This window comes from Chiloscyllium punctatum, chromosome 19, assembly GCF_047496795.1.
Source record: "Chiloscyllium punctatum isolate Juve2018m chromosome 19, sChiPun1.3, whole genome shotgun sequence".
NCBI classification, from domain to species: domain Eukaryota; kingdom Metazoa; phylum Chordata; class Chondrichthyes; order Orectolobiformes; family Hemiscylliidae; genus Chiloscyllium; species Chiloscyllium punctatum.
The window spans coordinates 74122605-74136744 of record NC_092757.1 but is presented as its reverse complement, the minus strand read 5'-3'; the positions used below and the strand labels follow the sequence as shown (position 1 = coordinate 74136744).

Genomic DNA, 14140 nt, shown 5'->3' with positions numbered 1-14140 from the left:
TTTTCTGAGTTAAATTGTAAACTGCTGGGAGTCTGACTTTGATGTAGCCATACTGCACTAGTATTATAACATTTGCCACAAAGTACACTGGTTTCCACACACATTTCATTCCTAATATTTGACTGTTTTGAAAACAAGTGTTGTCTTTTCTGTATTTATTTTGATGTAGGCAAAAACCTTTCCAGTGCTTGACCTGTGGCTAATCTTGGGCTGACCCTCACTCACTACAACATCACATTTGTGAGCACACTGGGGAAAAGCCTTACGTCTGTTCCATCTGTCTGGATCCTCACATTGATGCTCAGAGTTTATGGCTACACATGAAAAAGCTCCATGGAAATAAGCGTGTTACACTTAAAAGAGAACTGCTGCCTCTACACAAATACTCAAACACACTTGACCCATGCCATGTTTGTCTCACCAAGGATGGATAGGAAACACAAGGACAATGATCCCATGAATGAGATAAAGCGACATGTTGGGAGGTACTTCAGGAGAATGGCAATTATTTCCAACTATTTCTAGTGAACACTCCAGAAATGTTCCCAACCTATCTGATTGAATTTTCTAACATTTGTGAATGACCAAGTTCTGCCTGTTTTCAATGCCTGGACCTTTCCATTCTAATCGTCTACATGATCATTTGATGATGTTTTAACATCTTTTGAATGGGCCCCATGGAAAACAAACTTTTTCTGTGAAATAGATTTTTTTTTAACATGATCTATGTGTAAAAATTTGATTAAGTATTATGAAACAGAACATGTTAAGACAGTATAAAAATAGTTGGAAACCTCAGAAATGTAATTGCCACACTCTTCCTCTAAATATCAAAAGTAGAGCTCCAATATTAATTTAGACAATGTCAAAGCAAAGGATGCGCGGTTGTCAAGTGAGTTGCAACTTTTGAAGTATGATAGAGAAGGAAAGTTGTAAATATTTATTTATATTTTTTATCCTCGTTCGCATTTGTTAACCTCTTAATTTATGATTGACTCTCGAGTATTTCAAATAGTACTCAGTCTGTTCATGCATTTGTTAAATAGGAAACAAATGCTTCGACTTGACATTGAGGTGGACACAGCTTGCTCGGTGATTTATATCAGCAGGCTTTGTTTTGCTGCCATGAGCAGGTGGAACCAGTTTGTTTTTGGTGAACAAATTGGGCTATTTTAATGCACTAATTGAAGTGGATACTGCAAAGCCTAGTAAAACATAACCTGGAGCAAACAGAAGCTGTGTCTTGATAATATCATTGTTTGGGCTAATGGCTACAGTTATAAAGGAATACAGGTCTGGTACACTGCCAGAGATTCTGCAGGCACTCCAAAGGAAATATATATCTCGTCAATTTGATTGAGGTTTGTTGTTATTTTGTTTAATGTGAAGAGGCTTTTTTAAACTATATTTTTTCTGATTGTACTCTCCTCTGTACTTGTCAGACATTTGGCGTGTAAGTTTTCATGGTTATTTCTGAAAGGTTGTATCGTTGTATATGCATTTTTAATTGCTGTTGTATTTTTTAGATTGCAATTGTGAAAACATTGAATTAAAGTGCAGCTAAAATGATAATGTATCTGTTATAGACAATTTTTAAAAAGTGTTCAGGCATGTTATGACATATGTCTGCTGGAGCAGATGACACTTGAACGCAAGCCTTTTGGTACAGAGGTAGGGGCACTACCACTGCACCATTATTTGTTACATTTTATAATACTTTTCAGGAACTTATCATTTATATCTAAAGTAGTTGTAAGCTCTGGTCTTTGTGTTTACCATATGAACTGCTACTGAATTATGTTGGCAAATCTAGAAACAGACATCAACAGACCTAATCAGTCTGACTAAATTTATCCTGTAGAACCTAGTACTGTGTCCGACAGATAGTAGAACTGCACTCGTGTGATGAGCACTTGGCACTACCAAGGTGTGCTGTGTTCTCGTTCGCTGCTTTATGAAATCTGTACCACTTCATTGATTTCTGTAAAATCGAGTATTGGTAAATGAGACCATCTCTGATCAAGCACATCATACACTAAAAATGAGAACAGCAGGAATGTGTACAGTATGCAGGGGTACAGAAGCAAGTGCTTCTGTCAACTGTCAACAAGTTGTGTTGAAATTCTGCCCTTCATGCCTAAGTGAAATGTTATTCTTTTGCCTTTGTCTTTCCAAATTTTTATTGTTCTGTTCTTCTTTGTCCCCTTTGACTGCACAGAACATTAAGCATGTCTTGTACCAACTTAAATCCATTAATTATTTTCAATTAGTGGTTACACTTATGTGATTTTTAACTTTACTCCAGTTATTAAAAGATTTAAGCGCATTTTCTAATCATTTATTAGCACTGCAATATAAAGTGACTTAACATAATTAACTTATTTATGTAAGCTTTAAGCTAGTCTCTTTCTAGTTAGTTACATGGTTAATTTAGGGTAGGTGGTCAAATTTTATCTGGACTGGAAGATTTCTGCCCGAATTGTTGACTTTTCCACCTCCTGATGCAGCCTGGCTTGCTGTGTTCTTCCAACCTCCCTTTTGTCTAATTTGGATTCCAGCATTTTCAGTCTTTTTTTGTCTTTTGTTAAATTGCGATGCAACTTTTAATGTTTTGAGATTGGACTTCTCAACCTCTTTGCTTCCATTTAGTCTCCTATTTTACAAGGAACATGTGACCATCCTATTCCTACTACTAAAGTGGCCCACCTCTCACTTTCCTACAAGTTCATCTGCCATTTAATCACTTGTTCTGCAAACTTATTGTCACATCTTCTATGTTTTTGTTTGTCAATCTTCCTCAGTATTGCACTGTCAAATTTGGCATCATCCACAGCTTTTGAAACTGTCCAAATTAGGTATGCAATTGGTGAACAGCACAGAATCCAGCATGCATCTCATGGAATATACTTCCCACCAACCTTCGTATCTGTCTCAATAACTTCAACTTGGTTTTCTGTACTCACCTGGTTATCTGTTCTACTCCTAGCCCTCTGACTCCACATGTTCAAATCTTAGATTACCTTGTCAAAGAAGTGGTGACCCCATGTAACTTTGAAACAGCATAATCTTACAAATGAGCCAAGAGCCCAATTTTTTGGGGGCTGTAAGTGGACTCATGAATAATTAATAGTTTGTGTGAATCCCTTTTTATTGGTAATAGAGGCCAGGACAGTCATAAACATAAATTTTCTTATTCTTGTACTGATGTTTTTACAATGATATGTATTTTGAAATATTTTATTCCAACCTAAACTGTATGATGATGCAAAATCTTTAAAATTGCAAAATAAAAATGTGACACTAAAACTGATTGTTTGTTTGTTAATTTTCTCCATACCTATTTGTTGAGATTAATCAAAAGCACTTGGCACTCTTGTGGGTAGGTTGACTTTTCACAATCAAATGTTTGGCCATACTCTCTAGTCCCAGTTGTGCGATGGTGTGATCTGGGTTGGAGGTTGTAACAATGAGATTGCCTTGTTTTAATGAATTAGATATTCATTCCTGATTCAAGACTTTCGCCTGAAATGTTGACTCACCTGCCCCTCAGATGTTGCCTGACCTGCTATGCTTTTCAGTGCTATATTTTTCTATGGTCCATAAATGTATAGGTTAGGTGGATTTGCCATGCTAAATTGTCCATACTGTTGAGGGATGTGCAGGGTAGATGGGCTAGTTATGGGAAATGCACGATTATAGGGATTGGGTAAGGAGTGGGTCTGGATGGGATGCTCTTCAGAGGGTCAGCATGGATTAGATGGGCCAAATGGCCTGCTTCCATTTGAGGATTCAATGACTAAAGCTCTCTTGAGTTAAAGTAAAGGTAAATTTGTTAGCTACTTTTAATATATTAATTCAAAATGTGGGTGTCACTGGCTAGACTGCATTTATTGCTCCTCCCCAGTTGCTCTGAGGGTAGTTAACAACAGTCAACTACATGGCTGCGAATCTGAAGTCACATGTAGGCCAAACAAGGTAAGGATGGCAGTTTCTATCCCTAAAGGATATTAGTGAACCTCATGGGTTTTTCCTGACCATCGACAATTGTTTCATAGTCATCAAATCCTTATTTCCAGACTTTTATTGAATTTAAATTCCACCGTTTGCCATGGTTTGAATCTGGGTCCACACAACATTGCCTGGGACACTGGATTAATAGTCTAGCACTAGTATCACTAGGCCATCCCTCTGTACTAAAGGCATGAAAAGATTATTTAAAAAGTGACATATCACACAGACATTAGAAATATGAATGAAGTATTAAGGTAACAGAAGAGTCAGAGCTGTACAGCACAGAAACAGACCCTTGGATCCAACTCATCCATGCCGACTAGATATTGTAATTAATCTAATCCCATTTGCCAGCATTTGGCCCATATCCCTCTAAACTCTTCCTATTCATATACCCATCCAGATGCCTTTTAAATGTTATAATTATACCAGTCGTCACCTCCTTCTGGCAGTTCATTCCATACACGCAACATCCTCTACATGAAAAGGTTTCCTCCTAGGTCCCTTCTAAATATTTCCTGTCTCACCTTAAACCTATGCCCTCTAACTTTGGACTCTGCTACTCAGGGTGAATAGCTAGGTCTTTTCCTCAATCTATACCCCTCATAATTTTATAAATCTGTTTAAGGTCACCCCTTAGTCTCCAATGCTCCAAGGAAAATAGCCCCAGTCTATTCAGCCTCTCCCTTTAGCTCAAATCCTCCAACGCTGGCAACATCCTTGTACATCTTTCCTGAACCCTTTCACGTTTCATCATATCCTTCCTATCTTAGGGAGACCAATAAAATGCAGTCAAAAATGGCCTAACCAATGTCCTGTACAGCCACAACATGACGTCTCAACTCTTATACTCAATAACCAATAAAGGCAAGCAGAACAAATGCCTTCTTTCCTATTCTGTCCACTTTGAAGGAACTATGAATCTGCAATCCACGATCTCTTTGTTCAGCAACAGTCCCCAGATCCTTACCATTAAGTGTATATGTCCTGCTCTGATTTGCCTTTTTCCAAAATGTAGTACCTTCCATTTATCTAAATTAAACTCAATCTGCCACTCCTTGGCTCACCTGCCCATATGATCAAGATCCCGTTGTACTCGAGTAACCTTCTTGGCTATTCGCTACACCACCAATTTGCAAATGTACTAACCATACTTCCTATGTTCACATCCAACTCATTTATATCAATGTCAAAAAGCAGTGGACTGATATAATTATGTCTCAGGGTTCTGTGAATACTAAATGGTGGAAAGTTTTTGTCATTAGTTGGATGGTAGCAGTAATGCCATTGGTAATGAGGCAGTTGAGTTCAAGATTCATTACTACAGTTAGCCAATAAGAGTTTTATCCTATTTCCTTTTTGACAGTCACTTCAGAGGTTTGCCTGGCTTCTAGCACTATTGATCTAATTTTCTTCTGTATAAAATCCATCTACTAAAAATACTCTGCATTTGTATGTTCCCAAGTCTCGCTCCATTGTCTTTTTCAAGCTAAATATTATGCAGGCAAACGATCAAACCCTATTATGAACTTATTGTGTAACTGTGAATTAAATAGGAGATGTGAATTTCTTGCAACTGAATTTATTGTCTAGTTTCACTGTTTTTGGATGAAGTGGTAATTTTAGTGCAGCTGGTTTAGTGATTCTATATGGGTTCCCTAACTTGCCTCAATTTGTAGTCCAATGATTGAGACAGCTTTCATATGTCAGGATTTGTCCTTGTTAAAAATCAGTGGGATTAGAATTGGATGCTTTATGACCAGAGCAGACAAGATGGCCCAAAGGGCCTCTTTTCATGCTGTAAAATCTCCATGACTCAGACACTTTAACTCTTGAAGATTTTGGGTAATAAAATTCGATGATGGTAGTTATATATTGATCATGTGTATTTGCATTATTACGACAAGACATTAAACAGTGCAAGGAGGAATACTCTTTAATTTTCAGATTTGTTAGTAAAATAAGTAATTGTTTTGTTGAATGGGATCTGTTGATTATATACTCTCTCATTTCATACAAAGCTCTCAATCCATGAATTGTAACAAAAGTTGTCATAAACTTTAATCATATAATTAAATGAGTAGTGATCTAGACTTGTGACATTAGATCTGAAAGAGTTGCATATTAGTAATATTAATTTAGAACCGTTTTCTGGCCATCCGTTTCACCTAGACTTTCTCAACACAGCCAACCAGCTCCTCCTCCCCCTTATTTCTGAGGTGTTTCAAGCTCCTTTGGATCGTGAATGATTTAACCAAAGTCCACCTGTCAATTAGTCAACATTCCCCTATCATGCAACATAAAAGTGTATTTTCCCTTTGAATTGGTATTCTTGCAGAATTGTCTTGCAAGATGAAAAGCTTTGACAAAATGTGCCTTTATTCAACAATACTAAAAATGTGTTCATGGAATATTGGTGATACTGGCAAAGTCACATTTATTGTGGATCCCTATTGTTATTGACACTGGTGCTGTGTCCTTTAGTTCTCTCCCACATTCCCATCTTTGGTATTGGTGCTTCCGTCTATTATGATGTTAGATGGAGAATTGTTGGGTCTTGATTCAGTAATAATGAACTATCACCAGTATAAATCCCAAACCGGTGATGTGTGATTTGGAGGTAAGAATGTTCTCATGATTTGGGAAGGACAGAGGGTGGTAGTAATAGGAAAAAAAAAATTTTAAAGTTCACAAAATTAAAAAATAACATCAACTTATTTACTCCTAATGATGATAAAATGTGGATGTCGTATTAACATGTTACATTTATACTGCTTGTGTGTACTCAGTTTCTCTTTAATTCAACATGAATACTTTTACAATTATTTTATTGTGTATGGACCCTATGAGAGTTCTACTTTGAAGTTCAGAGGTTTACCAGTGTTTCAGTGGCCTTCATTAGGTTTCCCCTGTTTGGTTAGCATATGTTTGGAAGGAAGCCACCTAACATAAATGGGGTCCAGAATCACTGCACAATAAGTGAAGTAGATGGGTTAAAGTCCTGCATTTCTGTGTGTTGGTCTTTATTTCAAGTGTAAGCGCCACTTATTACTGGCAATATCACACAGAAGCAACTGCTGAAAGAAATATAAGTGTTGGAACATTCTTGATAAAATTCCTTTTATACCTTAATTCTGCTGAATCTCTGTATCCTTGTGTTTGCCCATTCATTGCTGTACACAGGACAGGCCACAAGAGGGTGTGAACTGTTTCATGTGGTAAGCGAGGATGTATTTGCTGTCATTGAACTGCAGAGGGCGTAGCTGCGGTGCCTGTGTTTTACTTTGAAAAAGCTGATTTGATATCACACATCACTTGTAATCTGTCCCACAAACCTATCACTGACTCCTTCCTTTTTAATTAAAATTGTTGCATATTTCTACTCACGCCTTTGATGTGAGATATTGACCTGTTCAGATTGTAAGTTTGTTCGCTGAGCTGGGAGGTTTGTTCTCCGATGTTTCGTCACCATGCTAGGTAACATCGTCAGTGAGCCTCCGGTGAAGCGCTGGTCTTCTGTTTCTGTGCCTTGGTCTGTTAAGGTGGGTGATATCATTTCTGGTACTTTTTCTCAGCGGTTCAAATGGATACCATGTTGCTTAGCATGGTGACAAAATATCTGAGAACCAACCAACCAGCTCAGTGAGCAAATTTACAACCTGAACCTCAACCTGAGCTACAAACCTTATCAAAAATCGCATATTGACCTGTTTATAGTTGCCCTACACCCAGCCCTTCACTTGTTGCATTGCTCACCACCCTACTCACCTTCTGTTTGCTGCACTCCTTGTCAATCTTTGCTGCCCTGCTCTCAACCAGATCACTGTCTTACCTGCATTGGTTCCTAATTAAAGTGCAAAGCCAGGCAGCAAGGAGGAGTGGCAATTGAGGGAAGGCAGCAAGTGAAAGGGAACATTGAGTGAAGCAAAGAACCAAGTAATGTAGCCCGCAACAGTAGAATGCACTACCATGATTGTGGCATGACCTTTCTGTCCTAATGCAGTGTCTGTGTATAATGATCATGTCAGCAACACTGATGACTTCTTCCAATGCTGTGCAAAAGTGAGGACTACAGATGCTGGAAATCAGAGTCTAGATTAGAGTGGTGCTGAAAAAGCACAGCAGGTCAGGCAGCATCCAAGGAGCAGGAAAATCGACATTTCAGGCAAAAGCCCTTCATTAGGACTAAGCGCTTTTGCCTGAAACGTCGATTTTCTTATTCCTCAGATACTGCCTGACCTGCTGTGCTTTTCCAGCAGCACTCTAATCTAAACTCTTCCAATGCCGTAGCAGGAGACTCAATACTAAAAGCACATCACATAAAATAGGAAGGTGGTATTGGCTCATGAAACCCTTCCTTAAACGTCAGGTTCAATTTGCATTATTATTTTACCATCTCACCTACTTATTCAAACTCTCAAGGAAGGTCAAACTAAAGAAAACAAACCCAGAAGTACATTTGCATCATACCTCCTAAAGCTTTAAATAATTTGATTTATTTATCCTCGGGTCAATCCAAGTGCTTCACAGCCAATAATGTACTTCTGTAGAACAAAGGACAATACAGCACAGGAACAAGACCTTTGGCCCTCCAAGCCTTTGTCGCTACATTTTGCCCTTCCATACTAAAACTGTATTCACTTACAGGATCCATATCCCTCTATTTCCTACCTACTCAAATCCCGGTACTCCTCAAATGCTGCTATTGTGTATGCTTCCACCACCACCTCTAGCAGTGCATTCCAAGCATTCCTATGTGTGAAAAACTTGCCTTACGCATCTTTTTTTAAGCAACCCCCCCTCCCCCCGGCACCTTGAACCTGTCTCCCCTACTAATTGACCCCTTCCCCGGGACAAAGCCTCATACCTTTCACTCTCTCCATACCATTCATAATCTTACAATCTTCCATTAGGTTGCAGGTGGGACTAGATTGGGGGGTTTGGATATCTGGTCGACATGGATAAGTTGGACCGAAGGGTCTGTTTCTGTGCTGTACATCTCTAGGACTCTATTACTCAACAACTTTCTGCGTTCCAGTGAAAACAAATCCAGTCTATTCAACCTTTCTTCATAGCTAAAATCCCCCATAACAGGCAACATTCTGGTAAACCTTTTCTGTACCGTCTCCATAGTATCTACATCTTGGTGACCAGAACTATTTGCAGTATTCCAAGTGGGGCTTAACTAAAGTTTTATAAAGCTGCAACATAACTTGATCAATCCTTATATGCAATTCCTCTTTCAATGAAGGCAAGTATGCCATAGGCTTTTTTTACTACCATATCTACCTGAGCTGCCATCTATGAGCCTGTACAACCAGATCCTTCTGCATATCAATACTCTTAAGGGTTCAGCCATTCACTTTATAATTTCCACCTTTACTTGACCTTCTAAATGCATCACCTTACATTTGTCTGGATCAAACTCCATCAGTCATTTTCTTGCCCATGCCTCCAACTAATCTGTATCCTCTGACAATTCTCCTCACTATCTGCAACTCCACCAATTTTTGTATCGTCTACAAACTTAGCTAATTAGCTATGTTTTTCTCTAAATCATTTATGTAGATCACAAACAGCTGAGGTCTCAGTACTGATCCCTGTGGAACACCACTAACCACATCCTTCTATTCCAAAAAGCATCCTTCTACCACTATCTGTTGTCTCCTATGACTTAGCCAGTTGTGTATGCATCTTGCCAGCTCACCCCTAATACATTGTGACTTCACCTTCTGTACCAGTCTGCCATGAAGGACCTTGTCAAAGGCTTTACTGAAGTCTGTGTATACAACATCATCTGCATTTTCCTCATCAATCATCTTTATCACCTCCTCAAAAAACTCAATCAAGATAGTGAGGCATGACCACCCCCACATAAAACCATGCTACTTATCAATAAAAATCCATTTGCTTCTAAATGCGTATCGATCTTATCCTAGAGAATGTTTTCCAATAAGTTCACTACCACCGATATGAGACTCACAGGCCTGTAATTTCTTTGATGTAGCACAGTCACTGTTGTGATGGACAAGATGCTTCAACCAGTTTGTGCACAGCAAATTTCCACAACACAATATGATAATGTCAACATAATCAATTTTAGTGATATTGGATAATAGCTGGTATATCAGGGAGCACTGTCTTCAAAATAATCACATGGGATTTTTACATCTGTCTGAGAGACCGTGATAATCTCTGTTTAACATTTCGCCTCGAGGACAGCAGATCTGACAGTGTAACACTCCCTCGGTATTATATTAGAGGGTCAACCTAAAGTAGGTGCTCAAGTCTCTGGAGTGAGCCTGGAAATCACAATCTTCTAACAGATGAAAATGGTACCAAATAATTCATAGAGCTATACAGCATAGAAACAAACCCTTCAGTCTTGTCCATGCCTACCAATTTTCCCAAACTAAATTAGTCCCATTTACCTGTATTTGACCCATATCTCTCTAAACCTTTTCTATTCGTGTATTTGTCTAAATGCCTTTTAAGTGTTGTAGCTGTATTTACATTACCACTTTCTCTGGCAGTTCACTCCACATACAAATTACCCTCTGAGTGAAAAAGCTCTCTCTTGGGTCTCTTTTAAATCTTTCCTCTCTCACCTTAAAGTTGTGCCCTCTAGTTTTGAACTCCACTACCCTAAGGAAAAGACCTTTGCTATTTCCCTTATCCATGCCCCTCATTATTTTATAAACCTCAATAAGGTCACCCCTTAACCTGCTATGTTCCAGTGGAAAAAGGTCCTCTGCTGTCGAGCCTCTCATAACTCAAATGCTCCATGAAGATTGATGCAATAGCTGACTTTTTCCAAAAGCTGTCAAAGTTTCACAAAATAAATATAGGTGAAGAACATCATTTGAATACCACCATTCAGCAATCAGACTGAAAGCAATGGAATGAAAGTTCATAAAGATGACTGGGCAATCTGCATCATCAGTTCCTGTTCAGAATATGAAGTCAAAAATCAACTTTTGTTTTTAACTTCCTTTCCCATTTACAATATTGAATCAGCCTTTAAATAATTTGGTTGGTCTTGTTATAAAGGACTAGTCTACTTCTGTCTTATTCTATTACTCAACTTATGAACAGTGGCACTGTCACTTATGTAATTGAGGGAAGATTGGCACTCGAGAACTTACTGAATCAATTGTGAATAAGAAATTCATGAACCTCCTGAGATTTCTGGTTGTAAGTTTTAATTGCATTTTCTTTAAAGGTAGGAATCGTTGCAGAAATGCAGCTTTCTGAAGTTGAAGATATTTCAATCCGTTTTGGATATTGTTGGGGGGATGGCTTACCAGGGGAAAGCAGTGGGGCACCTGTTGCTCAGAAGGGAAGAGGGAAGAGGAGCAGAGCAGTAGTCATTGGGGACTCGATAGTTAGGGGGACAGATAGGAGGTTCTGTGGGGACGAGAGAGACTCATGGTTGGGATGTTGCCTCCCGGGTGCCAGGGTCCGTGATGTCTCTGATCGTGTTTTTGGGATCCTTCGGGGTGAGGGAGAGCAGGCCCAAGTTGTGGTCCACATTGGCACCAACGACATAGGTCAGATGAGAGATGGGGACTTGAAGCAGAAATTCAGGGAACTAGGATGGAAGCTTAGAGCTAGGACAAACAGTTATTTTCTCTGGTTTGCTGCCCGTGCCATGTGCTAGTGAGGTGAGGAATAGGGAGAGAAAGGAGTTGAACACGTGGCTACAGGGATGGTGCAGGAGGGAGGGTTTTGGGTATTTGGATAATTGGAGCTCTTTCTGGGGTAGGTGGGACCTCTACAAGCAGGATGGTCTTCATCTAAACCAGAGGGGTACCAATATCCTGGGTGGGAAATTCACTAAAGCTATTAAGGTTGATTTAAACTAATACAGCAGGGGGATGGGAACCAAAATTGTAGGACAGGTACAGAAGAGAATGAGAGTAGGGCGTTCCCAAATCAAGTATCTGACACTGGCAAGCGAGAACCTGGTTTGAAGTGTGTGTACTTCAACGCGAGGAGCATCCGAAAAAAAGTGGGTGAACTGGCAGCATGGGCTGCTACCTGGGACTTTGATGTTGTGGCTATTACGGAGACATGGATAGAGCAGGGGCAGGAATGGTTGTTGCAGGTTCCGGGATTCAGATGTTTCAGAAAGAACAGAGAAGATGGTAAAAGAGAGGGAGGTGTGGCATTGTTGATCAGGAACAATATTACAGTTGTAGAAAGGATGTTTGGGGACCCGTTAACTGAGGTAGTATGGGCTGAAGTTAGAAACAGGAAAAGAGAAGTCACCATGCTGGGAGTTTTCTATAGACCTCCGAATAGTCCCAGAAATGTAGAGGAAAGGATATCAAAGATGATTCTCAATAGGAGTGAGAGGCGCAGGGTAGTTGTCATGGGGGACTTCAACTATCCAAATATTGACTGGGATCACTACAGTACGAGTTCTATAGATGGGTCAGTTTTTGTCCATACTACCTCAGTTAACGAGTCCCCAAACATCCTTTCTACAACTGTAATATTATCTCTGATCAACAATGCCACACCTGCCCCTCTTTTACCATCTTCTCTGTTCTTCTCACCTGTCCCATTCCCACACTCCCGAGGCTTCTCCCCCAGTCCCACTCCCACACTCCCGAGGCTTCTCCCGCAGTCCCATTCCCACACTCCCGAGGCTTCTCCCCCAGTCCCATTCCCACACTCCCGACCCTTCTCCCCCAGTCCCATTCCCACACTCCCGAGACTTCTCCCCCAGTCCCATTCCCACACTCTCGACCCTTCTCCCCCAGTCCCATTCCCACACTCCCGAGACTTCTTTCTGAACCAGTTCTGCTCTGACCCCTATGGTTCGATTGTGACGTAACGCCGTCTCCGTCGGCTCGGCTCGCCATTGGTCACGCCCCACCGCGCGGCCCGGAGGCTGGGCCGGCTGCGAGCCAATGGGACGGCGCAGACGGTGAAAGGGCGGGCCGGGCCGGGCCGTGGCGGGGAGGGTCGGGGGTGAATGACCGGTAGTAACCCCAGAATCACGCCACCGGCTGATGCCACTGTCACCGGAGGAACGGCCATCCCCCTCCCTTCGGCATCTGGAGGAGCCGCGCGGCCCGGCGCCTGGTTCGGGACGGCGCTTTCTGTGTCGAAATTGGAATTCTTCGGCGCATCCTTGAAGCCGGGTGAGTAGCGGCGGGACGGCCCCTGCTGCTCCTGGGGCCGCCTGTAGCATCCTTCAACTTGAGGAGTCAGGAGGTTATCAAGTTGAGGCGGTTTGAGAGGACAAGGGGCTTCAGTTTGTCCACGTCCTCGCTTCAGCGCCTGGGGATGCAGGTGTGCGATGGCGTTGGATGCCCCTTCCTTGTTCCTCCACCCCTCTTCAGGGCTGGATCACTTTAGAGGGATGAGACGGAGGGGGAACCCTCTGTACCCTCGGGCACAGGCTGAGGGGAGTGGGTGAGGCCCGGGCAATGCTGGTCCTCGGGACAGAGCAGCTGGATCTTCCCTCATACCTTGGTTTATATCCCCACCCCAGGATCTAATCGGATGCCTCAGTAATTTCAGGAACCATGTTGCATGCAAATTCGTTCTGGCAAGACACGTGGTACCTCATCTTCTTGATTTTTCAACCGGCCTCTGGTCCAGACACTTTATTACCGTGGTGTGACTGCAACTCACCCGGGTCGCTGTCGCCTTAATTTCCACCGGATATTTGTTTACTTTCTCACCAAGTGAAACTGGACATGTGTACTTCCTATACCTACTCTGAATTGAATTATTCCCAGGAACGATGGATTTAGCATTTGCACAGAGCACATTTGTGGGAATAGAAAGCTAAACATTAATTAACCTACCTGGAATTCATTCTGATTTACAGCATCCGCAGTTCTTTCGGATTTTGTTTAGAATTCATTGGTTCCTGGATCTAATTTGCCTGTTTTTAAGTGCTCTTAGTGCAATGATTCAGGATTACTGTGGGTTGTATACTGTCAGGAATTGAACATTTGATTCCAAGCTGTGTCATTGTCTACTACAACACCAACTCAAAATTAGTGGAAGGGACTTTGTTTTTTGTTGTTGTTGCTACGTTCAATTTTATTTTGGTGAATTGCAGCCAAATTAGAAAAGCAGATGGGCCTTCTGCCACTTTGCTCAATAG

General features: G+C 41.1%; 2 protein-coding genes across 4 annotated transcripts in view; both read left to right on the top strand.

Moving 5' to 3' along the window:
- Positions 1 to 3310, top strand: part of LOC140491477 (zinc finger and BTB domain-containing protein 11-like) — a 42150-nt gene extending 38840 nt beyond the window's left edge. For all 3 annotated transcript variants that reach the window (XM_072589682.1, XM_072589681.1, XM_072589684.1), the window contains exon 10: positions 170 to 3310. In XM_072589682.1, coding sequence (XP_072445783.1) covers positions 170 to 214 — 45 coding nt within the window. In that variant the 3' untranslated portion in view covers positions 215 to 3310. The remainder of the gene's footprint in view (positions 1 to 169) is intronic.
- A 9675-nt stretch (positions 3311 to 12985) lies between these two features.
- The window catches only part of acaca (acetyl-CoA carboxylase alpha), a 271808-nt gene continuing 270653 nt past the window's right edge, over positions 12986 to 14140 (top strand). Inside the window, exon 1 of the mRNA XM_072589677.1 lies at positions 12986 to 13163. The gene's annotated coding sequence lies outside the window, so the exon portion shown is untranslated. The remainder of the gene's footprint in view (positions 13164 to 14140) is intronic.